This window comes from Dipodomys spectabilis, unplaced genomic scaffold, assembly GCF_019054845.1.
Source record: "Dipodomys spectabilis isolate Male_0828 unplaced genomic scaffold, ASM1905484v1 ptg000416l, whole genome shotgun sequence".
Lineage (NCBI taxonomy): Eukaryota > Metazoa > Chordata > Mammalia > Rodentia > Heteromyidae > Dipodomys > Dipodomys spectabilis.
Genome location: NW_024871093.1, coordinates 1,748,200 through 1,775,657, shown reverse-complemented (window position 1 = coordinate 1,775,657; position 27,458 = coordinate 1,748,200). Strand labels below are relative to the sequence as shown.

The window sequence follows — 27,458 nt, the reverse complement described above, 5'->3', positions numbered from 1 at the left end:
GTGTGTGTGTGTGTATGAGCGCGCGCACGTGCATGTGTGCACGTCTACGTGCACACACCCTAGTTTTGGGGCTTGAATTTAGGGTCTTGGCACTGTCCCTGGGCTTTTATTGCTCAAAGCTAGCACCCCACCACTCAAGCCACAGCTCCACTTCTAGCTTTTTGGTAGTTAATTGGAGATATGCATCCCACAGACTTTCTTGCCCAGGCTAGCTTCGAACCTCAAGCGTTGGATCTTACCCTTCTGAGTAGCTAGGATTATAGGCCCAGCATCATCCTAGTTTTTATAGCAGGAAAACACTGTCAGCACTTAAATATCACTATGCACTTAGAAAGCAATGGCCCCTGTCTGGATGGAAACCCTAATGCTGACTCAGCTCCTAACCCTTGTCCTAAGTGACCTTTCTGCACACGCAGGGAAGGCTGTCAGAGGTCTGCCGCTCAGTCCTGTCCCAGCAGTGATGAGAGAGTGCAAGGTCCTGTTGTGGGCATCTGTTCAGCTGACCACCAGATACCTGCAGAGGCCTTTAGAGATGACCTGGCCCAACCACCCACCTGACACATCACAACGCACAGCCACAGCCAGACCTGGCAGAGCCAGGACTAGAATGTCGGGCCCTGTGAACAGTCCAGGGTGGCCAGACATTTCCCATATGCCAGAGGAGGGGTGGGTGGGCAGCTGAGGCAGTAGTGAGAATGTAGATGGAGCCATTGCTGATTTGCCTGGCTATGGGTGTGTGCAGCCTACTGGGCAGAGCAGCAGAGGGGCAGGTGGCCTTGGTTTCCTAGTGGGCTTGTGTTTAGGACAGTTTATAGGCAGCGTGAACTTAAACTTTCTCACCCCAAGATCTGTTCTTCCAATGTCTTAACCTACGGTACCTCACAGCACCTCCTTAAGCTTCAGTTTCCTCATTTGTAAATGGGTTTATAAATGTATAGCAGCATGGTCCTAGAGGTGTGATGCATGGTTCATAAAGGAAAGCTGCCATCAGGTTGATTTTCTTTTTGGAGAGGACACTGGCTAAAAGATTTGGAGGTTAGGCCTCTCTGTCTAGGTTCTAAGCCAGCCTGGCTACCTTCTAACAGCATGACCTTCACCAAGACATTTCTCTTCCCAGAGCCTCAAGGCTCTTGTCTGAAAAGACATCACAGGCCTGCCCCGCAGATTGTCTAGATGGTTAAATGAGATGATGCCGGTGAAGCTCTTATTCTAGTGCCAACAGATAGTAGGTGTTCAATAAACCACTAGCTCCATAGACAGTAGCCTTTACTGAGCCCTTGCTTGATATGAAACATTAACAATGGATCCAGCCAGGCGCTGGTGGCTCACGCCTGTAATCCTGCTGCTTAGGAGGCTGAGATGTAAGGATCACAGTCAAAGCCAGCTTGGGCAGGAAAGTCCATGAGACTTTTACCTCCACTGAACATCAGAAAATCAGAAGTGAAGCTGTGGCTCAAAGTGGTAGCGCACTACCCTTGAGTGAAAGAGCTCAGGGACAGCACCCAGACCCTGAGTTCAAGTCCAGCTGACTCTTTTTCTTTCTCTCTCTTTCTCTCTTGCGCACATGCTTGTGTGTGTGTGTGTGTGTGTGTGTGTGTGTGTGTGTGTAAGAGAGAGAGAGAGAGAGAGAGAGAAAGAGAGCGAGAGCGAGCATGAGTGCATATGCCAGGGCTTCAACACAATGCCTTTCATTCAACTTTCATTCTCCAATTTCAGCCATGCTTTCAGTCTGGCATTTTGCTTTTTAGATGGACTTTTTTCCCCAAGGTAGTCTTGAGCCTTGAGCCTTAGATCTTGGCCTCCGGAGGAGTTAGGATTATAGGCATAAGATAACAGTACCCAGCTAATAATGTTATTTTTTTAAACTAATAAAGAACTTTTTTGTGGTGCTGACAAGGGAACCCAGGGGCTCAAATGCTAGGCAAGTATTCTACCAGCCTTAATCATCCATTTGCATTAGCAAACTTCTCTCCACCACTCCTGAAGCAATCATTTGATCATTTAGGTCCTTTGTTGCACATTCCCTGGTCAAAGAGAGGCCTAGAAAGGGGCAGTGACTTGCCCAAGGTCCACAGCCAGCTCCTGTGTGATTTGATCCAGCACAGTCTGCTGCAGAGCCACTGTTGCATGTTGGTCTCCAGGGGGACACCCTGTGCCCCCTTCCCCGTTACTCTCCTGAGCCAGCAGCTTCTTGGAGCTTCAAGCTTCCTGAATGGCTTGGTTAAGCACTCGGCTGTTAAACGTTCATCTCTAACAATTTCAGTCCAATTCCTATAAGTTTATTGGCAAGACGGAGTGTATTAGAGCTGCCAAATTTAATATATCAAGTTCGTGTGTCTGGGAAGTGGTTTCTCGGCAGTGATGGCAGAAGAGAGGTTATAGACATTTTCATTTGGAATGGCTGGCTGTTCCTGCTCCCATTACAGCCCCTGACTTAGTGGCTGGCGTCCCTGGACTGCTGCAGGAGCGATTTTCTCCGTCAGCCTGCTTGGCTGCCCAGACTTCCCAGGTACTTGCTTGGCTCGGCCTCTTCCTCCTGTCCATCGGCTCTATGGTCAGGTCCCAGTATCAGCCTTAGATGCCATGTGAAGGGAGGCTAGCAGCCACCTCTGATCTCATGCCCACCTTCCTCTGAGCTTCGGGAGCTTGCTCTAGGCAGAGGAGCAGCAGACCCGAAGCACCATGCTGAGCTAGGTCCTAATTGATGACCTCCAATGGACCTTCTTCTCAAGTCATATGACACTGACCCGGGGGCCTGGGGACACAGAATCACCCCCTACCTTGAGCTGCAGGTTGAGACCGCAAGGGTGGCTATTGGTAACCATGGCTAGGGCATCTAAGACCCTATCCTATTCTCATTCCCTGTGAGGCTGGTGGGATCCTGCCCCCCAAGAATGGAGTAGCCTCATCAGGCCTGATGCCTAGGCCCCCGGCTTCCCAAAGCATGAAGCTGGCTGGAGGAGAGAGGACGCCTAGCAGCGTGATATGGGGACCTGCACTGGTGTTCAGTTGGCTAGCTCTGTGGCCCGCAAATCACTTTCTCCCTCTGAACCTCAGTTGTCGCAAAGGGAAAATGAGAATTAATTCATCCATTACTTGCTCTGCACCAAGCATCATTTTAGGTGCTGGAAGTCCAGCAATAAACAGAGAGAGAGAGAAAGAGAGAATGTGTGTATGTGTGTTACTGCCTTGATGGATTTTTGAGGGAGAACAACCATAAACTTGGGCTGGGAAGGTGGCTCAGTGGTAAAGTGCTTGCCTTGCATTCATGAGGCCTTGGATTCAATTCCTCAGCACCACAGAAGCAGAAAAGTCAGAAGTGGTGCTGTGGCTCAAGTGGTAGAGCGCTAGCCTTGAGCTGAAAAGCTCAGGGACAGCGCCCAGGCCCAGAGTTCAGGCCCCACAACTGACAAAAACAAAGCAAAGAAACAAACAAACAAAAAAAAACCCTATAAATAAAATAAGGAATTTGTTACTTCAAAGGGGGTAAGTGCAGAGGGGAGAGCAAATCAGGGAGTGGGGCAGTTAAGGGGAGGGTTCTGTGATTTTTACATGAAGTACATAAAGTAGATTACTGTTGAGGTAGCATGGAACGAAGATGGAAGGACTGAGTGAGCAAGCGTGGCAGGGACCTATGTGAGGGAACCCAGGCCTAGGGGCAGCACGTGCAAATGCCATAGAGTGGCCGTGTGCCTGGCATGTGTGGAGAGCAGAGGAGGCCAACATGGAGAGGTCAGAGAGGGATGGGGGATGAGGGAGGCTGGCCAGAGGGCGCGCTGAAGGCACCAAGCCTCCAGCCTGACCGGGCCTCTCCTGCTAAGGTTCTGTGTTAGCTGGTGAGGTTGGAACCTGGACATCAAAAGTGCTCAGAGGGCTGGGAAGGTGGCTCAGTGGTAGAGTGCTTGCCTTGCATGCATGAGGCCCTGGGTTCGATTCCTCAGCACCACATAAGCAAAAAGAAAAAAGCCGGAAGTGGTGCTGTGGCTCAAGTGGTAGAGCGCTAGCCTTGAGCTGAAGAGCTGAGGGACAGTGCCCAGGCCCAGAGTTCAGGCCCCACGATCGGACCTCAAAAAAAAAAAAAATAAACAAAAGTGCTCAGAGCTGATCATTGGTAGCTCACACTTTTAGTCCTAGCTACTCAGAAGATTGAGATCTGAGGCTGCCAGCCCAGGTAGGAAAGTCTGAGACTCTTATCACTGATTAAGCACCAGTAAAGCTGGAAGTGAAGCTGTGGCTCAAGTGTAGAGGTCTAGACTTGAGCATAAAAGCTCAGGGACAGTGCTCAGGCCCTGAGTTTAAGTCCCATGATTGGCACCCAAAAAAAAAAACCAACAAAGTGTTAGCTGAGTGCCAGTGGCTCACACCTATAATCCTAGCTACTTAAGAGGCTGAGATCTGAAGTTTGCAGTTTGAAGCCAGCCCACACAGAAAAGTCCCTGCAAGACTCTGATCTCCAATTAACCAGTCAAAAAACTAGAAGTTAGCTGGCACCAGTGCCTGTAATCCTAGCTACTTGGGAGGCTGAGATCTGAGGATCACGGTTCAAAACCAACCCAGGCAAGAAAGTCCATGAGACTCATCTCCAATAACCCACCAGAAAACCGGAAGTGGTGCTATGGCTCAAGTGGTAGAGTGCTAGCCTTGAGCTAAAGAGCTGAGGGACAGTGCCCAGGTCCAGAGTTCAAGTGCCACAACCAAAACAAAACAAAACAAAACCTGGAAGTTGGGTCTGGGAATGTGGCTTAGCGGTAGAGTGCTTGCTTTGCATGCATGAAGCCCTGGGTTCAATTTCTCAGTACCACATAGACAGAAAAGGCTGGAAGTAGCACTGTGGCTCAAGTGGTAGAGCACTAGCCTTGAGCAAAAAGAAGCTCAGGGACAGTGCCCAGGCCCTGAGTTCAAGCCTCAAGACTGGCAACAAAACAAAACAAAAATCAAAAAAACTGGAAGTGGAGTTGCGGCTCAGAGTGGTAGTGCACACAAGCTGTGGGATAGCACCCAGCCCAAGTTCAAGCCCCACAACCAGCACAAAACAAAAAAGAAGCATGCATAAGAGCCGGGCGCCAGTGGCTCATGCCTGTAATCCTAGCTATTCAGGAGCCTGAGATCTGATGATCGCAGTTCAAAGCAGCCTGGGCAGGAAAAGTCCGTGAGACTCTTATCTCCAATAAACCACCAGAAAATGGGGAGTGGTGCTGTGGCTCAAGTGGTAGAGCACTCACCTTGAGCTGAAGCAGTGCCCAGGCCCAGAGTTCAAGCCTTAGGACCAAAAAAAAAAAAAAAAAAAAGTGTGCAGCCCAGATAGGCCCTAAACACTGGCACTAGAGATGCCTAATGGGGTGGACGTCCTTAAGGAAAGCTGTGGCTCGGGCCTGACCCTGGGGCCTGGCAAGCCTTTCCTTATGGTCTGACCAAGCTCCTTGTGGTTTCCCTGGTAGCTGCTGCACCTGGCGCAGGTGGCCATGGGGAAGCGATACTTCTGCGACTACTGTGACCGCTCCTTCCAGGACAACCTCCACAACCGGAAAAAGCACCTGAACGGCCTGCAGCACCTCAAGGCCAAGAAGGTGTGGTACGACATGTTCCGGGGTGAGTGTGCGTGGGCTCGGCACCACTGTGGGCATTGACATGGCCTGGGCCCTGGCCTGAAGGGCTGGGAGGAGAGCTTAGGGCTCAGTCCTTGCAAGGCCTTGGGCTGGGTCCCCAGCACCAGAGAAAAGACATGGAAAAAACAAAAGGAGAGAGAACTCCTTGTTTGTGTGTTTGTTTGTTTTGTCAGTCTTGGGGCTTGAACTCAAGGCCTGGGCACTGTCCCCAAGATTCTTTTTGCTCAAGACTAGCACCCTACCATTTGAGCTACAGCACCACTTCCAGCTTTTTCTGTGTCTATGGTACTGAGGAATCAAGCCCAGGGCTTCATGCATGCGAGGCAAGCACTCTGCCACTAAGCAACGCTCCCAGCCCAAGAGAGCACTCCTTTCGCTGGCTCATGCCTCCTACTCAGGAGGCTGAGATCTGAGGATCTCGGTTTGAAGCCAGCCTGGGCAGGAAAGCATATGAGACTTATCTCCATTTAACTCAAAAAAACAAAACCCAAACCCCAAAGCTAGAAGTAGATCTGTGGCTTAAGTGGTAGAGGGCTAGCCTGGAGCACAAAGTCTCAAGCCCCAGGACTGGAGAGGGAGACTGACCAGGCCTCTCTCCTTCAGAGGAACCACCACCAGAGAGCTGTTCCTCAGCGACCTTACCCAGGGCTCCGTGCTCCACACACTGTGGACCGCCCTGGGGGTGGAAGAGGCCTGTCCCCAGAGGCCAGGTTTGAGCCTCTCGCCGGAATAGCGGGAGAGGCCAGCAGCTCTATTCTGGTAGGTTCTGAAGGTAGGCAAACAAGAAGCAGCTAGGCGAACCACACTGCGGCCGCTGCTGGGGAAGCAGAGGGAGAGGGCATAGCTCATGAGAAGAGAGTGGTGGGGTCTGAATCCTTTTTTTGGGGGGGGAGGGTCCAGTCGTGGGGCCTGAACTCTGGGCCTGGGCGCTGTCCCTCAGCTCTTCAGCTCAAGGCCAGTGCTCTACCACCTGAGCCACAGCACCACTTCCAGCTTTTTTCTTTTTGCCTATGTGGTGCTGAGGAATCGAACCCAGGGCCTCATGCATGCAAGGCAAGTGCTCTACCACTGAGCCACCTTCCCAGCCCCATGGCCTGAATCCTTTAGGCAACCTTTTGAGGACCCTGCTGTGGGCAACTGGCTTGAGGTCAGTGGAGGGAAAAAAGAAGGGAGAGAGGGTGAGCAAGGCAGCCCCCTCTCCCCACCAAGGGTCTGGGGAGCTGTGCTGAGCAGGCTGAAAGGAGAGGGAGCTTGACAGAGCAGCAGGGGTACACGAATCACCCCAAGAATGAGATGGGATGGAGTCAGTTTCCATACATTGGGAGCAAGATTTCAGGACAGAGCCCAGATCCCAGAAGGAAGGAACTGAGCCTCAGACGAATGGAAGCGAAGGGAATCTGGGCTCCTTGGTCCGAGATCTAGAACTTACGAGAAGGGAATATGCATTCATTGAGTGCTTGCTGCATACCGGATGCTTGCCACAGTTTTTCATTTGCTTCTGGGTACCCAGGAAGCCTCTGGCCTTGGCATCAAACAAAGACTGCCCATTTCCACCTCCAGTGAGGACTGTGGCCTATCTCAGCTGGGCCAAGATCCCCTGGTATTTGCACTAGTCCCAGTCTAAAGCAAGAGCAGCTGGGTCCTAGATGGAGGGCTGAATTACTTCTAGAAAAGGTGAAAAGGTGCCGTGAGCCCCTCATTAGGGCTCGCGACTTCTCAGTGTCTTCTTACCCCTTAAAACAGCTCTGCAAGGGAGGCCGGCCTCGGAGTCCCTACTGACAGATGGTGACCAGTGCATTGTCTTATCCTAGATCCTCAGCTGCTGCTCATCAGGTGGCATTGGAGCTCTTTCATCTTCCTCAGGAGGCTTTTCCAGGAAGGGTGGGCATGTAGGTACATGCCTATAATCCTAGTTTCTTGGAAGACAGAGACAGGAGTATATTGGTCTGGAACTGTCTCAGGCAAAGCACCAGACCCTATTTAAAAAAAATTAGAAGTGTGTGTGTGTGTGTGTGTGTGTGTGTGTGTGTGTGTGTGTGTGGCGGGGGTGGGGGAGTGGGGGGAGAGACTGGGAATGTGGCTTAATGATAGAGTGCTTGCCTAGCATGCTTGAAGCCCTGGGTTCAATTCCTTAGTACCACATTAAACAGAAAAGGCTGGAAGTGGTGCTGTGGCTCAAGTGGTAGAGTGCTAGCCTTGAGCAAAAAGAAGCTCAGGGACAGTGCCCAGACCCTGAATTCAGGTCCCAGGACTGGCAAAATAAATAAATAAATAAACAAAAAGACCGGAGGCATGGTTCAAGTAGTTGAGGCTCTGAGTTTAAGCCCCTAATATTATTTTAAAAAAATGGCTTTTCTAGGACAGCCTACACTCGGCTTACCCTGAGCAACTGTATAGACCAGGCTGAGAACTCCATTGAGTCTACCCTAGAACCATGGCTTTGGATAAGTTCCTGAGCCTCAGAAGCTGAGGAACCACCAGCCATGGTGAGGAGCCATGGAGCCGGCATACTCAGCCATCGGTCCCAAAGTGTCACTAGCAGTGTGGGCTGCATCTTGTCATGTGCAAAACAGCCGTAGCAACAGAACTAACCTCCCAGGGATGTGCCAAGGGCTTAGGATCCCATGGTGGCTGGCACCGGAGGGCCCATTGAGCAAGAGCACCGTCTATGTGTTCTCCAAATGGTTGGCCTCAGGCCCTTCATTTCATGGGCTCATTCAGCCAGTGCTCACTGAGGATCTAAAAGCCTGTCCCACCTGGCTGCCCTGTGGTGTGGCCTCTGCCTGGCCCTGGCTACATGCTTACTACGTGTCCGCATTTCCTGCCGTCCTCTGCCCACGCCAGTCCCCAGGTCAACTCGGGCAGCGACTCCTCTAGGACACCCTCTCCGTCCCCTGGGCCGGGCATCTGGCCGTGTGGCATGTTCAGTGTTTACCCTGTTGATACCCACGTGGATTAATGTGGCTGCTGGGCTGGAAGAAAGAACCAGCTCCGACTTGTTCTCTACTTAAATCCTCAGCTGGGCACCGCGCCTGGTGCCCAGGCTGTGATCAGGGGCTGGGAGTTGAATGGCTAAAGGACTGAGCAAACAAACATAGGCTCTGGGGGCAGCTGCTCATTAGGGGAGATGAAGCGAGAAGGACCAACGGGTCAGATGGTGAGGAGCCTTAAACACCAAAGGAACAGCAGGGAGGACTCTGCACGAGCCTGGGCTGGGTTTTGCAACCTTGGGAGCTTCGAACTGCTCCCAAGAATGGAAGCAGATCCTGACAGGGGAAGGGTTGGTGTCCCTGATTCAGAGTGTGGTGGGGGGGAGTGGGGAACTCTTCTCCCTTGTCCGTGACTTCTGCCAGTTTAAAGGGTCCTGGCCCATAGCCACATGCCCTCCACCACCCTGCCTCCCCCAGCAAGATCAGGCAGAGCTGCTGTGTGCCATTTGTAGTCCCAGCTGGGTGGACGGAGTCTGATAAGTCTGGTGAGTGTCCCAGAGGGACCCTTCCCCACCCTGCTGGCTCCACCCTGGCCCCAGCACCAGCTGCCCTGCTGCGAGGGATCCCCAAGGCAGGGACCATCAACCCGCCCCAGGACGTCAGCAGCTACATGGAAACGGAACTCCAAACTCCCAGCTGCAGAGTTCCTGCTCTGCTCCTCCTCATGGGATACCCTTGGCCAGTCATTTCACTAAACCTGTTTCCCCTCTGCAGAATGGGTTACAGTGAGAAGCAAGGAACTGCTGCCATTTCTCAGCAGGTGCTCAGGGTGGCCATCCATGCCTGTGGCCTGAAGAACTGGATGCCGAGGCCATGCCCAACCCCACTTGATGGCTTCCTTGTTGCTTTCCTGGTGGTTCCACAATGCTGCCAGGCTTGGGACCCACAGGCCTCCTCTGCCAGGTGCTCTTCACCCCTTATCTTACCAGCTGTGCGCAGCAGCCCTGCAGGGTGGGAATTGCCCCCCATTTTCTTTTTTTTTGTCGGTCGTGGGGCTTGAACTCTGGGCCTGGGCGCTGTCCCTCAGCTCTTCAGCTCAAGGCGAGCGCTCTACCACTTGAGCTACAGCGCCACTTCCGGTTTTCTGGTGGTTTATTGGAGATAGGAGTCTCAGGGTCTTTCTTGCCCCGGCTGGCTTTGAACCGCGATCCTCAGATCTCAGCCTCCTGAGTAGCTAGGATTACAGGCGTGAGCCACCAGCGCCCGGCTTGCCCCCCATTTTCATGGGTGAAGCAGCCTGAGAGAGACTGAGCCACCTGCCTGGGCCTTATGTGCATGGGATTTGAGCTCAGAGTTCCAGGACTCTGAATCCTGTAGTTTTTCCAGTATTCCAGCAGCCTCTAGGGAAGGTGGTGGGCAAATGTCCAGTCCAGTTTGGCCTTTCTCTTCATCCAAGATCCAAGGTGACTAGTAGGGCCTCTGTGTCAGGGGACCATCCTTAGGCACTATATGTATATGTGTGTATTATATATGTATATATGTACATATGTATATATACATATATAATACATGTATACATATATATGCATATGCATACATATATATGTATATATACATTTTTTCTTATTTTTTTAAATGGCACTGGTGGCTCATGCCTATAATCCTATCTACTCAGGAGGCTGAGATCTGAGGATCACGGTTCAAAGCCAATGAGATTCCTATCTCCAATAAACCACTCAGAAAACCAGAAGTGGTGCTGTGGCTCAAGTGGTGGAGTGCTCGCCTTGAGCTGAAGAGCTGAGGCCCACAGTTCAAAGCTCATGACTGACCCCCCCCCCCCAAAAAAAAAGGCACTGGGGTTTGAACTCAGGGCCTCACTTCTAGGTAGATGCCCTATCACTTGAGCCTTGCTTCTAGCCCCTTATTTTTGCTTTAGTTATTTTTCAGATACAGTCTGGTGTTTTTTGCCTGGGGCCAGCCTCAAACTGAGATAGTGCTTTACCCCATAGCTGGGATCATAGTTCCCTGGCACTATGCCCAGCTTATTGATTGAAATGGGATTTCTCTTTTTGCCTGACAGAACCACTGTCTTTCAGATCTCTGCCTCCCTAGTAACTGGTGGGACTGGAATTTGAACTCAGGGCCACGTACTTGCTCAACTGGAACCCTACCATGTGAGCCATGCAGTTTGTTTTGTTTTGCTATGTTGCCCAGTCTGGCCATGAACTCTTGGGCTCAGGCCATCCTCCTGCCTCAGCCTCCTGAGTAGTTATGACTACAGGCACATACTGCTGTGCCCAGCATACTCACAGATTTGAATCTTTTCTACCAAGAAGCACACAGAATTTAAAACTGTAGATATATGATGAAAGCTGAGGTAGGATTAGTCACAGGAAAATAGTTTAAGGTTAGCATCCAGAGTGGCTCTGAGCACTGCAGCTAGGGTCAGAAGATAGAGCAGTGATTGCAACCTTGTCTGTGGAGACATCCTTGCCCCTCGGGCATCCTGGGCACTGGGATTTTTAAAAGTCTTTATTTTGAAGCAGTTGTCTGTCTCTTACTGGAAGGGATACAGTCTGAGGAATGTGTCTTGTCAGGTGATTTTTGTCATCACAAACCAAGATGGCTATGCTATCATTAGGTAATGTAGCCTAGGGGCCACTACTGTGGTCTTTAGTGGCCCAGGTCTATAATTAGGGATTTACAGGAGGATAGAAAGACAGTATAAGCCGGTGCCAGTGATTCACGCCTGTAATCTTAGTACTCAGGAAGCTGAGATCTAAGGATGGTGGTTTGAAGCCAGCCAAGGCAGGAAAGTCTTTTATCTCTAATTAACCTCCAGGAAAATCAAAAGTGGCACTGTGGCTTAAAGTGGTAGAGCACTAGCCTTGAGTTAAAGAGCTCAGGGACAGTGCTCAGGCCCTGAATTCAAACCCCACGACAACAACAACAACAAAAAAGGTCTCATGGTGCCTGGATTTTTTTTTTCTTGGTATCTGGTTTGAACTCAAGGCCTCACATTCACTAGGCAGGCACTTTTTTTTTATTAATTGGAGCCAGCTTTTTGTTGGCTAATTGGAGAGAAGAATCTCACGGATTTGTCTACGAGCCTAGATTTGAACTGCCAATTTGAGCAGTTCAAAGTGCCTCTTCCTTGTCGTGTCCTGGGTGGGCTGGCCACCTGGCCTGCTGTCAACCCTGGTTTACACTCCATGCGTGGGAAGCTCTTTTCTTTCCTTATGAATCCATGCCTCTGTGGCTCACCCAGGAAGCTGGAGCCATCTGAACCCAGCCTCTCCTTTCTCTTATAGATGCCGCCGCCATCTTGCTGGATGAACAGAACAAGCGGCCCTGCAGGAAGTTCCTTCTGACAGGTAAAGGGCTGTGCTGCACTCCGGTCCCCTCGGAAACCAGCAACACCTGTACAGCCTTCGTGAAGCTCTGGAATGTCTACCCAACCCTGGCCACCTTCCCAAGCCCGAGTGGTCAGTCAGGGCCTCCCCAGGGATTGGCTTTGGGCCAACTCTGCTGGTCTTCGTTGCTTCAGATACACCATGTGATTTTATTGGCTCACTGAGAGCAAGCAAGCTCTGGAGATTACAAGGAAATTCAGGAGCTAGGTGCTAGTGGCTCATACCTGTAATCCTAGCTAGTCAAGAGGCTGAGATCTGAGGATCATGCTTCAAAACCAGCCTGGGCAGGAAAATCCCTGTGACTCTTATTTCCAATTAATCACCAAAAATCCGAAGTGGAGGTATGGCTTAAGTGACAGAAGGCTAGATTTGGAAAAAAAAAAAAAAAAAACTAAGGGACAGCGCGCAGACCCTGAGTTCAAGCTCCAGTACTAGCACAAAATTTAAAAAGGCAAGCCAGGACGGTAATTTGCTATCTTGCTATTACATACTCTAAGGGTTTGTCTCTGAGCTTCCTGTCAGCCAAGGCAAAGAAGGAAACCACACTGGCATGGCTTGTGAGGGAGCTGAGCACTGGGGAGAGGTCCTGCTGTTGAGCCAGAGCCAGGGAAGCCAAGTGAATGGCCTTGTTCTCCTTGGGACACAGTGCTGCCCTCAGATGGCCATCAGGCCTGAGATCCGGGCTCCCCCACAGACCTGGCCTTGGCCTTGATGTGCTCTTGCCACTGCTAGGTGGCGCTGGCTGAGGACACGGCCAGTGTGCTCTTATTCCAAGGCACACCTTGGTCACCTTGGTTGAGATGGACTAACTTAACTGCACAGACAAAGCTGCCAGGGCCTTCCTGCCAGCCCCAGAAGAGTCTGTTCGGAACTAGGATTGCTACTCTCAAGTCCTGCCTCTAAAACCCTGGGGCCCTCCATCCTTGGCTAGGGTCCTTCCCAAATGGGGGTAACTCTGTCTTCTCCTTGCAGGCCAGTGTGACTTTGGCTCCAACTGCCGCTTTTCCCACATGTCCGAGCGGGACCTGCAGGAGCTGAGCATCCAGGTGGAGGGTGCGTTGCCATGGGGACCGGGATGCTGCAGGAATGAGCAGGGAGCAGGCATGGCACTTGACCTGGGGAAGCAGCCCCGTGCCTCCCCCCTCTCCCTCATTGGCAGCCACCATTCCACCAGGGGGACAGGGAATCCCTGAGTCCCCAACTGGGAACAGGGCCAGACACACATGGCTTCCTCCCAGGAGCCCTGAAGTTATACCTCAGCGGCCTTGGGGCCAGGCTCTGGCAGTGATTTGTGGCTGTCCCTCCCTCCTTCCCTCCCTCCTTCCTTCCCTGTGCCCTAGCCCCCTCCCCCTCCCTACAGATCCCCTACAATCTTGGGCCAAGCCGTTAAAGTGAACCCTGACCCTGCTTCAGGGTTCTCCCAGTCTAGTGATTTCCACTTCTGTGGAAACTGGGGTCTGCCCCTAGGGTCCACTGCTCACTCTGCAGCTAGAGAACACGGAAGTCCCGCCTGGATGCTCTTCATGGACATCCTCCTGTCTGCCCTCACTGAATAGGTAGCAAAGCACGCCTGGCATAGGGGCCTCCAGGGAGCCCCACAGCCCCAGGGGGCTGCTGTTTCCTCCACTATCCAGTGGCTTCCCAGCAGCTTAGCCTCAGCGCCTGGTGGGCCTTGTCCCCCTCTGCCCAGTCACAATCCGCATGCTCCACGCCCTGAGCCAACAGTGGTGGCTGCGGCCCTGGCACCCACGCAGGGTTTCCAGGAGCTTTCTCAGAGTGGCATGGAGGCCTTGTGGGGCTGGCCAGCAAGTCCTGGCAGTGGCAGCGTCTCCGGCCTGTCACTGACCACAGGCTCTCGGGGAATGGTTGGCTCGTGGAAGGGACCACATAAGCCACTGGGCCTGGAGATAGGGAGGTGAGGCCCCAGATGGCTGGCAGTTTGGGTTCCAGATCACCTCCCCTGAAGCCTTGGCACGTGGCTGCATCTCTTAGAGGTAGAGTCCTGACTGTCAAACCCTTGTTACAGGTTAGGGAAATGATGCCTGCTCTTAGCCTAGAGCCTGGCCCAGAGGGCTTATTGTGCCATGAGTTTGTTTCCCCCTGGCCCAAGGCCCCATTCCAGTGTACGGAGACTTCTGCCCTCATCACCTGCTTCTACCCAGCCTCTACACTCTGTCTGTTTGTTGCTTGGTTTTAGTTCAGTGAGTGAGCATTGTTTTTGTCTAAACATTATATGAGAAGAAAAATCAGAGGCAGCTGGGTGCTGGTGGCGCACACTTGCAATCCTAGCTATTGGGATCCAGAGGACCATAGTTCAAAGCCAGCCCAGGAAGAAAAGTCAGCGAGCCACCATCTCCAAAATAAGCAGCAAAAATCTGGGCTGGGGGTGTGGCTCACATGGTAGAGTGCCAGCCAAGCAAACAAGCCGAGTAAGTGTGAGGCCCCGAGTTCAAACTCAAGTACTGGCCAAAGGAAAAAACAGAGAAGCTTATTACCTTGCTCGGGGTGAGAAACTGGACAAGTAGCAGAGCTGAGATTCTACCCCATTCTACAGCCTGTGTTGGCTCCTGCACCCCATATTTGGGCTCTCCTGAAAGCAAGGCTCTTTGCATTCTTTGTCCTGTTTCCAATTCCCCAATGCTTGAGAGAGAAATTAGTGTTGCCTTTAATTGCCTAGAGTGAGGTGCAGAGCAGGGGTTGTGGTTCCGGGAGCAGCATGGAGGGGGTGAGCTGGGGGCACTGAAAGGCCAGATTGCACCCCTCAGCTCACTGTAGCCCCCCAAGACGGGCAGTTCTCACTGTGTAGGGGAGGGAGGGACTCAGGCAGGTAGGATCATGACCCTCACCTGTCTCCCTGTCCCCATAGAGGAGAGGCGGGCCCGGGAGTGGCCAGTGGATGCCACTGAGCTCCCTGAGGGCAGTCTGGAGGACTGGCTGGAGAAGAGGAGCAAGCGGCTGAGCTCCACCCCAAGCAGCAGGTACAGCGCTGACCCATCCCCTCCCAGAGGAATGACACCCCATCTGGACTTTGTGTGAAGTGCCCAGGCCCAGGGGCCAAATGCAGACCCCTCCCACAGAGCTCCCTAAGTGGGGCACCTCAGAGGCTCCTGGGTCCCTAGACTGTGGCCTCCAGTGCCTGTTCCCTGGTCCCCTACCTCAGTAGCTCATCTGTGAACCCCTGAGGGCACATTTAGGAGAGCAGAGGCTCTATCACCAGGTGTTAACACTGTGGGCCTCGTGGGGGCACAGGGGTGTAGACCTTGGGCTTCTGCCTAGGTCTCTGCTGCCTGGCCCACCAGGGACTACCTGGCCTGGCAGGCTTCCGCCCCTGCAGCAAGTCAGAGCCCCCAGGTGAGCCGGCCGGCCCTTCTTGTAATCGTGGGCACATGGGAGCTCCCTAGGGCGTGGCCTGGTGACCCCTGCACATCCCCTCAGCACAGCGACCCTGAAGGGCAGGCCGGGCAGGAGCAGAGGGCAGCCAGGGAGGGAGCGCGGGGCGGGCCACAGGCGTGAGCAGGCTAATCCCGGCCAGAGCTGTCCCTGCTTCCTATTGTTGGCTCTTCTGATTGTGCCTTTATCCCTCCTAATCTCCCCAACGCCCCTCTGGGCCTGCGCTGCTGTTCTGCCCATCCTCCTCCATAAGACTCTATTTCCTTCTGATAAGGACGTGGCTGGGCAGGTGCCAGGGAACTGCTCCTATCCTTGTGCGCAGAGCAGGGCGGCCAGTTGAAGCCACAGAGTCCCATGCATGCTCACTGTGCCCCTCTATTATGGGGGCTTCAGGAATGGGCTCGGGCTGGGGGCTAGCGACTCAGGATGCCCTTTGGTTGGGGTACTAGGTAGACAGAGCACTGTGCTGAGCCGTGGTCCCAGACGCTGTGTGCCAGTGGCTTGGGGAGTCTGCCTGCTTCGCTTGTGAAACGTCCTGAGGCTCAGGCTGGGGGTCCCCAGGATCACACCCTCCCCGGAGGAGCCCTGCTGTCACCCCACAGGGCGCGGGCGACTGGCTGGCAGCTGGGGCTCTCCCTCGCAGCCACTGTGCGGAGCCTCCCCCACACCCACACTTCTCTGCGGCTAGTGGAGTTTATGAAATCTCCCCGGCGCCATAAATCATGTCAAGAGCTGCTGTGTGGCTTTCCAGCAGGCAGCGCACCGCCAGGCAGGGGATGTCCCGTCCCCTCGGCAGAGCCCCAGAGGCCAAGCGGGGCTCCGGAAGCCCTCGGGCCCAGACAGGCCTGGCAAACTGTCAGGGCCGCTGCCCCCGCCCCCGGCCCCCACCCTCAGCCGGCCCCTGGCCCTCTTTTTTTCTGCTGAGGTTTGACCACAGGGCGTCCAAGCCAGAGTCTCCCCTTCCTTGGAGGCTGGGCCATGGAGTGTCAGGACAATGTCCGGGCGACATAAGTCACTTGCACCTCATTCTCCTCATCTGCAAACTGGGGTTCCTGTGAGGAGTCTTCATTTACGATAGTGCTGTTCACATGACTACTGATCGATCCTCCAGCAAGCAGGCAAACTGGATGGCCTTTGGGTGCCAGGCCTCGCTTTGGGACATAGACCCCTGGTCCCTGCTGTGCATTGGAGGGCTCCAAACCCACGGGGAGACATGAGCTCCCTGGAGAGCTCCACCCCAGGAAAGGTACCGCAGCCCTGAAGCCACAGCAGGGGCCAAGTCTGCAGGGGTCTGAACGTGGAACAGGTCGGGGAAGGCCCTGGTCAGCTGGCTGGACACAGAGGACACCTTGTCCCAGCAGCCCTTCCAGGGGCATCCTGCATTCAGGGGAGGTGACTGGGGAGAGCAAGTAGCATGGGAAGTTTAGGGGGATGGGTTGGTGTTTTTTGGTATTTGTTTTTTTTTTTTCTTTTTGCCAGTTCTGAGGCTTGAACACAGAGCCTGGGCGCTGTCCCTAAGCTCGTTTTGCTCCATGCTAGTCCTCTACCACATGAGCCATAGTGCCACTTCTGCTTCTTCTGTGATTTCACTGGAGATAAGAATCTCACAGACAAATCCTCAGATCTCAGCCTCCTGAGTAGCTAGGGTTCCAAGAGTGAGCCGCCTGCACCCGGCCCAGGCACCTTTTTAAAAAAAAATTAGACAATACTTTTTTCTGATTTAAAAGGTGTGCATGCCTGTAAATCTTCTGAAAAGTAGATTTAAAAAACCCACCCACAACTGCACCACTCAGAGAGAACCAGTTGACATTTTAAGGTGACTTCCAGGATTTTTTTATGCATTTATATATGTTATATATCTTTAAACAAAAATAGTATCATGCTATATACATTATTTTATAAGCTGCTTTCTCTCCTCTCCCAGCACGTCTGTCCCGCCGCGCAGGTGCATCCGGCGGGCTGCGTGGCACTCTCGCCACAGCCGTGCGTGCGCCCTCGTCCCCCACGGGTGGACGCGAAGGTTATTTCCATTTTCTCAAGACCAGTCTTGAGGCTCAGTGTCTGCCTACAAACCTGCTTTTTGCTAGGGCTCAGTTCCTGGAGGGGAGGTGCCGGCTCCGGGGTCTTTCAGCAGGTCATGCAGACAGCGGGCCCTCCCCACGGCCAGGGTCCGGGAGCATGCGCTGGGTCTAGGCGGTGCCCATTCTGATGCTCTGCCCCCTCTCTCTCTAGGGCTGAACCCATCAGAGCCACCGTCTTCCAGTACCCCATGGGCTGGCCGCCAGTCCAGGAGTTGCCCCCCTCCCTGCGGGCTCCCCCACCTGGGGGGTGGCCCCTGCAGCCCAGAGTCCAGTGGGGCTGAGCTCTCAGTCCCCACCAGACTCTCACCCAATCAACTATCCCTTCACAATAAAGACAACTTTTCATACTGGGGTTCAGAGCCCCCTTCCTGCTGTGCCCCCAGGCTCTGGGCCTGGCCTTCCCCAGGCCTCCCATACCAACTGCCCTCTGGTCCCAGTCTGCACCAGGCAGCGCCCCCCACCCCCCATTCCACTGTCTTCAGAAGATGGGCAAGGAAACTTCCAGATGCTTGGACAGGAAGCGTCTTGGTGGTGGTGTGTGTTTCTCCTGCCAGTATTCTCGGCTGCGTCCCCCCGTCCCTGGTCAGGGGGCAGAGCCTCAGCCTGGCAGAGGTGCGGCTGTGCCGCAGCCCAGGTGGTAAGCAGCCCAAGTCTGCAGAGAGGCGCCCCAGGCCTCCATCTGCCATCCCAGACTGGCAGAACTCGCAGCCTCCACGTCGCCCGTGCCAAGCTGGCATTAAGCATTTGGTGCAGAGGAGTGGGGGGCCCAGGAAGAGTGGCTCACCGTGCCTCTTGGCACTCATGGCACTGGGTTATACCAGCTCCTCGGCCCAGCGGGTGGTCTCCCAAGGTTCTAGCTAGAGGGCCTCGGTGCCCTGGCTGCTCAGCTAGTCAGGCCCTCCCAGCCTCAGCCCTGCTTCCTCCCCAGTAGATTCCAGTTCTGGGTTCTGTGCTGCAGGGTGGGATGGGGGAGGAAATACAGCCTTTAGTTACAGGGCCTTTGGTGGGGGGGACCTCGAGGTTGGAGGCCTTGGGAACACCTAAGATGCTACCTCCACTGCAAACTTCTGCCTTTCTTGAAAAAGGGGGGGGGGGGGTTCTCCGAAGGCAAACCCAGGTCAGATCTCAGGCCACTGCCCGTGAGATCTGCAGGCTTGGGCACCAGCAGGTGTGGGGGAGGAGGACTGGGTTTGGGCCGAAGGAAGGTCAGAGGCAGGGACCCTTCTCTGGGAGAAGGCCAGCAGCCTCTGCCTCTTCTGCCCTGTGGATTCAGGATGCCTGTCCTGCCTAAGGGACCATAGCAGTGGCTGGGTGCTGGGAGTTCCTCTCTAATTAAATTCCTCCATTTCCCAGGACCCCTGGGACATTGGGAAGTTAGCGCTACATAGAGACTGGGTGAGCGCAGGGTGGCGGGGCCTGGGGGCCATCTTCAGAGCCACCTCCAGTCCTCCACAGCCGGGCCCCAGCTCCATGCAAGGCCTGTGGGGCGAGAGGGGTGCAGCGGCCAGACGTCCAGGCCCTGGAGTAGTACCTGTGGGTGGTGGACCTGGGAGCCAGCTGAGGGACAGGGCTGCGGGCGGCAATGGTGGTGCGGAGCGGGCCCGGCACTGCATGCGCCAGGCGGCGCCTACTTCATGCCACTGCGCAGCACCTGGTTGGCTGCGATGAGCATGACGCTGATGATGAAGGCGATGGCGAAGGCGCAGATGAGGCTCTTGCGCACGCATGTCTGGCGGATCTGCTGGTTGGAGCAGGCTGTGGCCGCCCACCGGGAACACGGAGACAGAAGGGGATGGGAGGGATGGAATCAGGAGCTGCCTGCACTTGGGCCCAGGCTCCACCCAGGGAGAAATGATGATAAGGCTGGAGGCTGGCGACGAGTCCCCCCCCCCAGGCCATTCTCACAAACCAGGGAAGCCCAGCCGCAGAGCTCCAGGGTCGGCCACTCACTCTCCACATCCACGGGGCATTCCTCGGCGGTGCCCAGGTGGCTCTCCTCCTCCGTCATGATGATGTTCTCGATGTCCTTCATGGACAGGTGCTCGCAGAAAGTGTCGTAGAGCAGCCGCTTCAGCTCGTCCACCGTCAGCTTCTGCATGTCGCACTGGGGGCGGGGGGGGGGGGGGGGACAGTGCTCACCGCCATCCCCACCGAGCACCCTGCAGCCACAGGAGCCCTGCTTCCCACAGCTCACTCCATTGTCCAACACCTGCCTCGCCCGGGGAGCCCGGGGCCTTTGGGAGGCAGGACATATGTGGACAGAAGCCTAGAGTGGCCAGTGCTCCCCTCAGCACAGCCTGGCACTGGCAGGCCCCGGGATCCCCTCCGAGGCCGCCCAGCCTGGGGCTGTACCTTCCAGAAGACCGTGTCGAAGTCGGTGCCATGGAACTTCTCTGGGATCCCTGACGTAGACAGCTTGGGTCCCAGGAGGGTCACAAACTCCTCAAAGTCCACCTGGCCGTCACCTAGAGTGGGCACAGAGCCAATCCGGCCGGAACCCGCACTGAGCAGGGACCCTAGTTCCCAAAGGGCCTGGGATGGAGTCCTGGTACACGTGACCTCAGACTGGCACCTCCTCCTGTGCCTAGAGCACTGAACATGCCAAGCTCTTGGCAGATGTGGAGACCAAGTGTGACGGGCCCTGGGGGTGGGAAATGTGGAGAGTGGGGTGGGCCGCCAGCACGGCCAGGAGGTGAGGCCCAGCCAGTCCGCTAGAACCCTCTGTGGCTCCCCATGCCCCTTCATAAATGCCAGGTGGCAAAAACAACCAATTAAATGACTTTGAGGTGACAGGATCTGGGATGTTTATTACACGCTTTCTTCTTTGTCGTACTTTGAAATTTCTCAGACTACAGAGAGTGGCGGAGCAGCCATTGTCCCCCACCGCACGTAACTAAGACTGTCACACCCTCTGTGTCTGAGAAACAGCCAGACCATGCTGCAGCCTGCCGTGGGCTTTGAGGTGGCTCCAAGAAGCCCAGGTGTAGGCTCGGCCTCAGTGGCTCAGTGGGGACGGAGGCAGGGGTGTGATGCTCACCGTCCATGTCCAGCCTCTGGATGATCACCTCCAGCTCCACCTCATTGGGCATGTAGCCCAGCGAGCGCATGGCTGTGCCCAGCTCCTGCTTGGAGATGAAGCCGTTGCCATCTCGGTCAAACACTTTGAAGGCCTCACGGATCTCTGCAGGGGAGAAGAACAGGCTGGGGCCTCAGCCTGTCCCCAACAGATCGGGAGGATCTGAGGGGCCACCCAGAGCTTGCAGAGCTGGGGACCCAGTCAGGGCATGGATGCATTCCTGGCGGGCAGAGAATGCACGACCCGGGAACCATGGCCGCCCTGAGGCCTGAGCACGCACGGCTCTCCTGGTGTGCTCACGACGACCCCGTGTGGTGGGTGCAAGGAGGACGAGGACGCTGGGCCCGCCGGCCAAGGTGGCTTCTAAGAAGGGTTCCCAGCACACACACATGCACACGGGCACACACACACACACACACACACACACACACACACACGCACGCACGCTCCTTCCAGCCCCCTCCCTCCTCCTGCAGCCCCGTCCCACTGGGCTTCCTCTCCCAGCTCAGCTCTGAGCACCAGCCGCATGTGCCTGTAGTGATCGCCTCAGCCTGGGATCAGACAGAAACGGGACAGAAGATCCAGTGCGGGGGGGGGGGGGTCCCCACCCCATTGAACAGAGAGGGTGAGCGAGGCCTGACGACCTGCATGACTCCAGTGGTTAGCAATGCACTTGGCTGGAATCCTGGAGTAACTCTATGACCTAGGGCTGGCTTCCATAGTAGCCACAACCAAATGGGCAGAACAACGTCAGACAGGCTGGGTTTGGGGACCCTAGCCTATCATCTTTGTATTTTCCTTTGCGGGCAGGGCAGATCTCAATCCACTAGGGTATCTAAAGTCCTCCTTGCTTCCTTGGTAGTCTCCTGGCTTTTGCCTAAGTTGTTCACCCAAAGGGCAGAGTGGAGCTGCTCGTGTGTGTGTGTGTGTGTGTGTGTGTGTGTGTGTGTGTGCACACACACGTGCACGCACGCGCATATATGCACATGTGCTATGCAGACACGAGATCCGGCAAAAAAGGCCCAATAGCTGGCCGGGCTCCACTGCGTTTAAAAGCTGTTGCTACAAGTGAGCTGTGAGCCCTAAAACTTTAGTAGGATCCTATACTTTGAAGCTGTTCCCCGGATCTCCTGGGTGACAGGAAGCCCAGCCTGGTGGCCCCACCACGGACTGGGAGCCATGGCTCATGGCAGAGTCTTGAACCAAGGTCCCAGCCCTCACAGGCTCTGCCACCAGTGTCAGATCTTGCGGGCAGGTGGAAACAGAACTAGTGCTCAAATGGCCTGGGCCCCAGGCCCATTATGAATAAGTCTTGAGACTCTCATGTCTCAACCAGTGGCCCTAGGGCCAGGGAAGCAGCTGGGTTGGGCCCAGCCAGACCTGTGGGTGTCTGCAAATCCTGAACTCAGAAGTCTAAGCAAGACCAACACCAACAACCATTTCTGGGGTCCAACCATTTCCTGAGGGGGCAGTATAGTATGCTCCCGTGACTGGAGGTACAGAAGCAGGGCTGCTGTGGGGACTCAGGTCAGCTGCCAGTCTGTGGCAGACGGGGAGGTATGCATGCATCCATGTGGGGGGCTGGCTATCTCCCCCTTCTCCCCTACCCCTGTGACATGAACTCAGCCCCGAGACCCTCTCGGGATTTACTTCTAGGCTTTGATCACAGGGGTGACTCTGACCCCGATGGCAGCTCTGTTGCAGCCGGCCCTCTGCCTCATCCCCTGCCCCTCTCCAGGCTAACTTTGGCTCTTTCCTGCCCCTCACAAGCCTGTTTTCCCCCTCGATGGACTGTGAGCACCATAAGAGAGGGGCCAGGGGATGGGGGTTCTCATTCATGACTTGTCCCCATGACCCGAAACAACATCCGTGCACACGTGCTGAATGAAGGCCGAAAGGCAGAAGGCAGAGACCGAGGAAGGACTCAGAGCAGAGGCCACAGCCGGGCCCACAGGGAAGGCAGGAAGGGGAGGCAGGCGCTGCCCATCCCTCGCCCGATCCCCAGAGTCTGTTCCCGCTCTATGGATCACCCACAGAGAAGGAGATGGAGTTGGAGGTGGAGGTGGTTTGGAGGTGCCTGGGGATAAGCACTGTATCCTTCTGAGTCTGAGGCCCTTTGGGGAGTTCTCAAAGTGGGGTACAAAGTTAGAGAGGCCACAGTGGCAGCTGCCCCTCCCCTGCAGTGGGCTGAGGTTCAGGCTGTCTCTTCCTCGTGGCTCTCCCTTCCAGGGTTGCCTGGGCTTTTCCGGCTCCTTTCCTGGAGGCCCCGAGGAAGCACCTTGGATGTGGGGGGAACAGGATGTGGGGTGGAGCTAGGAGGGGGGATGGCAGAGGGCAAGTGAATCTTGGGGTGCATGAACTGATGATAGACTGAGGCCAGGATGGGGAGGGCAGCAGCAGAGGGTAGTTGAATCTTGGGGTGCATGAACAGATGACAGGCTGAGGTGGGGGCAGGAAGGGGCAGGTGAATCTTGGGGTGCATGTCAGACGACAGGCTGACCTTTGCCAGGTAAATCCACTGCCTGCCACCTCCCCATTCATGCGCCCTTCCCGCACCCTCTCAGCATAGCCGGCTACGCCACAGCCCCGTCCCGGCTCCCGCCAGCTTCCATTTGCCCATGGAGACCCAGTTCAGGGGCCATCTCAGCCAGGGAGTGTCACAGGGACCCAGGTTCAAATCCCAGCTCTCCTCCATCCTGGCAGGGTGACCTTGGGCAGGGACTTGCTCATCTGTACAATGGGACTTGCTTGATGATTAAGCAAGAAAATTAGGCATACAAGTCCGTGGCTGAGCCTGGCTGGGGTGGATGCTGTAAATCAGCTTATCCCAGATGGCAGAGCCGGAAGGAGAAGGAGGACTGGGTGAACTCGGGACGCCAGGCTGGCCCGCCTGCTGGCTGGGCCCAGGACCCAAAGCTTGGGCTTAGACTCTGGCTCTACACCACTCTGCAGCCAAGTGGCCTGAGCAAGGCCCTGGTGTCTCGGGGCCTCAGGCCCTCACCTAGGAGTCAGGCTGGGGCCGGGCCTCTGTGGGGTTCCCTGACGGGGTGGGTGTCATCACTGTCCCTGTGCGCCAGCAGCTGGGTACGTTTCCCCGAAAGCCTCACTCCGCTCCCCACCCCGCGAGGCCAAGGGAAGCTTGTGCGCTCCGTCTTGGCATAGGGCTGCCTGGCCCGGGAATGGGCTGGCAGGGCCACCAGGTTTCCAGGCTGATGCTGTCTCCTCCCCCCCTCCCCCCCCAATCCAATCACCTTCACCCTGACCTCCCGTGCTCCCCTCCCCAACCTGCGGAGCTGTGGTAGGGCGGTGTCCCCAGCAGGCCCCCATGGACGCCCGTGTTCTCTCGGTGATGGAGTTCGGAGGGGGACACAGGCTGGAGGTCACGGGAGGGGGCAGCGCCCATCCTCTGCAGAGGCTGCCAGGCTCCGCGGCATTGGCCCTGCGCCGCACCTCCCCAGCATCCCGGAGTCCCTGGCCTGTGCAGAGGTGACTGTTGGGCCGCAGGGACCAGGGGCAGGAAGGGGGCTCCTCAGCCTTTCCTTGCCTCAAAGACCCCCCTATTTGCTCCCTGCAACCCAGACTCCACTGTTAGCCTGGACTGACAACCTGGTGGCCTTCCTGCCTGCCTTGCCTTTCTCCTCTCTCTTGCCAACCATCCCTGATTCCATCTTCTGGACCCCACTAGCCCCCAATGTCTCTGAACCAGCCCTGGGTGTCTCAAGGCCTCTGCCTTGACTGACATTGGGGTGCTCAGAGAAAAGGAATGTAGAAGAACCCCTGCCTCTCCCTCACAGGGACTAAGTGGGCTCCAAGACAGCTCTGCCCAGCTATCGCCTTACCCTGCCAACTACCATCCACAGCTCCCCTAGGCCGCAGGCCCCCAGTGCCTCTGCCAGACCCAGTCCTGTCCCCCAGCTTCCTGAGCCCCCCCCCAGCCCACACACCTCAGCCCACGCCCTATGCCCATGCTCCAGGCTCACCTCTGCAGGGTCCCCTCTTCCCTCTCCCCGGCTATGTTTGGGCATTCTTGACCATCAGCAGTGCTGGGGAGGGCAATGCCAACCCCCTTTTACAGATGGGGAAATCAAGGCTCAGAGAAGCAAGGAATTGCCTAGGGTCCCTCCGTGAGTGTGCAGACTAAGACCCAGTGTTACCTGACTAGGAAAGCCCACATCTCAACTCTGTGCTCCCCACTTCCTATCCAGGCCCTTCTCCTCACGCAGATTGACGGGCCTGGCTCTGCAGCAGGCAGGCAGGCAGGCACGGACGATCTATGGCATCGCAGGCCCCCGCGCTCCGTCTTGCTGGCGCCTGTGGCTTCTTTACCAGTCACCTCCTCCCATCAAGGGCCTGGGTCTTACCCAGACCACCCCGGGGCAGGGGCACTAGTGTACATCAGAGAGACAGTGGGGGCCGCAGGGGCATCTGAGCCTCTCCACCCGGTCTCACCATCCAAGGGCCACCGCAAGGAGCCCAGGCCTGCGGAGAGCTTTGGGGGTTTCTGCAACTAGAAAGGGGGTTTGTTGAGGAGGACTTTGCTTTCATCGGTGGATGCCCACAGACACCGGCTGGCCCGTGCCCCCTCACCCCCCCCCACAGCGTCGGGATGGTTCTGCCCTTCAGGCGCCCCTGGCACGAGGGCCCCTCTCCTAGCACGGGAGAAGGGACAGCACCGAGCAGTGTGAGTGGCGGTGGTGACTAACGCGTAGGCTTCTGCCAGCTTAACTGCTCCATGGCCCAGGGGAGCCTGCGGCCTCTGTGCCCACCCTGCAGGCTTGCCACCTCCCCTTCCTCAGAGTGCACTCCAGAACTGGGGGGTCAGGAGAGAAGCAAACCAGGGAGGTCTGGCACTGGGGGGTCCAGAATCCTGGGGGTGCCAAAAGTCAGGGGAGGGAATGAGGCAGAGTCTGCCTAAGGTCGGAGACAGATTGACCACTCACTGTCTTAAGAGACCAGGAGGAAGGGATGGGCAAGGGCCTTGAATGGGGAACAGGCAGGAGGTCTGGGAAGGCCCAGGGGATGCAGGGGATGAAGATGGAAGATGAGGACAGATGCCCGTGCCCCATCCGCTGCCTTCTCGCCCTCGTCCCGTCCCTTCCTTCCCCTAGGCCCTGGAGGAGGCTCTGGATCCTGGGCTTTGGCCCAGACTGGTGAGAACCTAGACTCTGAGTGTAACCGCTGAGGTCAGGTCCGGGGCCCGCGCGTCCCTCCATCTGTCCTGCCTGCCTCGAGTCCAGACCTTGTCTCCTGGGCCCCTGAAAAGCTTGGGGGCTGGGGGTGAGGAGCAGGTGGCTCGTGGCCTGTGGTGCAGTGAGCTTAGTGGTGGCAGCTGCCTTTTCTCTCAGGTCTTCCCCCATCCTGATCTGATTCCCCTCCAAGATCGGTCCCCATCGGGCTTGGGAAGACCGCGAGGAAAGACCTTCCTCCCTGGCTGCTTTCCGGGTTCCTCCTCCTCAACTGCGGTGGTCCCTCAGGGGCACTCTGCGGGCCCCATGAGCCCCAGGTCTCAGAGACACCCCCCCCCTCCGGACCCAAGGGACCGAGAGCCAGGGTCAAGCGCTGGGGATCGCAGCCGGCCGCGGATCCTAAGAAGCCAAGACTCGGGGTCGTCAGCCCACAGCCCCCCGCCCCCAACTCCGGCCCATTGGGGGCCCCAGGAGGTCTGGGGGAGGGGACTCCCGGGCGCCTCCCCCAGCTCTGCAGGGAAAGCGGAGCGCTGGGCAGGCCCCGGGGGTCCCGCCCCGGACCCCGGCCCGCGGCGCGGGGCTCCCCTTCGCGTGCGCGAGGCGGAGGAGCCGGGGAGGGGGCGCTGGGGTCCCGGCCCCTCTGCCTTCCCTTCCAGGCTCGGCTACGGCGACTGAGCCGCCCAACCCCGGCCACTTGTTGTCGCCACCGCCTCGCCGCCGCCGGGCCGGCGCTACGGGCTGGGGGTCCCCGCGGGAGCGCGGGGAAGGGGCGCGGGCGGCGCGCGGGCCGGGGGCGCCCCGGGGCCGGGCGGGAGCCCCGCAGGCGCCCTCGCCCCTTCTCCCGCCGCCCGAGCGGATTGGATTTTTTTTTTTTTTAAGCGACACGAGCGGAATGTCAATGCGAGCGCAGAGCCGCCGGCGGGCGCCGCGGAGGGGATCGGGATGCGGGTGGCTCGGGGCTGGGGGACCCCGCTCCGATCCCCCCCTCCCCCGCCCCGGCCCCCCGGCCCCGCCGCGCCGCCGCACCGCACCGCCAGCCGCGGGCTGCGCGGCCCCGTGACCCCGCTGCGGGGCCCGGCAAGTTTCCGCAGCGCCGGGGGCCACGCGGGCAGGGGCCGGGCGCCCCCCCCACGACCCCCTGCGGCGGCGCCCCGGGGGCCGGGGGTGCGGCCGGGGCCGGCCCCGCGCGGCGCCCGCCCGCCCGCGCCCGCGCCTCACCTGGCGCACAGGTAGGGCCGCGGGCCGGGGTCCCGCGCGCACTCACCCTCCAGCTCGTCCTCGGGGATGTCCACCGGGCGCTGCTCCGACAGCAGGTTGGGCACGGTGTAGATGCCCCGGTACATCAACGCCGCCGTCACCGGGTGGAACGGCATCTTGGAGGCTCCGCGCCCGCCCGCCCGCCGCAAACTTTGAGGCCGGGGCTCATGGGCCGCCGGCGGCCCCGGGGGCGGCGGGCGCGGGCGGGGCGCGCGGCGGCGAGGCGGGGGGCCGCCCCTCCGGGGGCCTAGCGCCCCCGCGCCCCGGGCCGCCGGCCCATGCCGCCGCGCTCCTCGTCGGGCTCCCAGCCGGGGATCTCCCCCCACCCCCCCGCACGGGGCGGCGGGGGCGGCGCCGCTCGGGCCTCTGCGCTCCGACCGCCCCGCGCCTGCCCGCCGCGCCCGCTCCTCCGAGCCCCGCGCGCCCCGGGCCGCTCGCCGCCCGCTCGTCCGCTCGCCGGCGCGGCCGCCCGGCCCGGCGCTCCGGCTCTCGCCGCCTCTCCGCCCGCCCGCCCGCCCG

At 57.2% G+C, this 27,458-nt stretch overlaps 2 protein-coding genes across 3 annotated transcripts in view; one reads left to right on the top strand and one right to left on the bottom strand.

Moving 5' to 3' along the window:
• Zmat5 (zinc finger matrin-type 5) overlaps positions 1-17,822 on the top strand; it is a 31,477-nt gene extending 13,655 nt beyond the window's left edge. The window contains exons 2-6 of one of the 2 annotated variants that reach the window (XM_042667686.1): positions 5,439-5,589; positions 11,848-11,910; positions 12,922-13,002; positions 14,816-14,927; positions 17,572-17,822. In XM_042667686.1, coding sequence (XP_042523620.1) covers positions 5,463-5,589; positions 11,848-11,910; positions 12,922-13,002; positions 14,816-14,927; positions 17,572-17,701 — 513 coding nt within the window. In that variant the 5' untranslated portion in view covers positions 5,439-5,462 and the 3' untranslated portion in view covers positions 17,702-17,822. The remainder of the gene's footprint in view (positions 1-5,438; positions 5,590-11,847; positions 11,911-12,921; positions 13,003-14,815; positions 14,928-17,571) is intronic. The other variant, XM_042667685.1, reaches the window with a different exon arrangement.
• A 71-nt stretch (positions 17,823-17,893) lies between these two features.
• Cabp7 (calcium binding protein 7) lies at positions 17,894-27,100 on the bottom strand. The gene is made up of 5 exons (XM_042667666.1): positions 26,947-27,100; positions 20,458-20,601; positions 19,773-19,885; positions 19,371-19,524; positions 17,894-19,175 (listed from the first exon to the last, which is right to left on the bottom strand). Exons 1-5 carry the CDS (start codon positions 27,053-27,055, stop codon positions 19,048-19,050), a joined length of 648 nt encoding a protein of 215 aa, XP_042523600.1. The 5' UTR covers positions 27,056-27,100; the 3' UTR covers positions 17,894-19,047.
• Between the last annotated feature and the right edge of the window lie 358 nt (positions 27,101-27,458).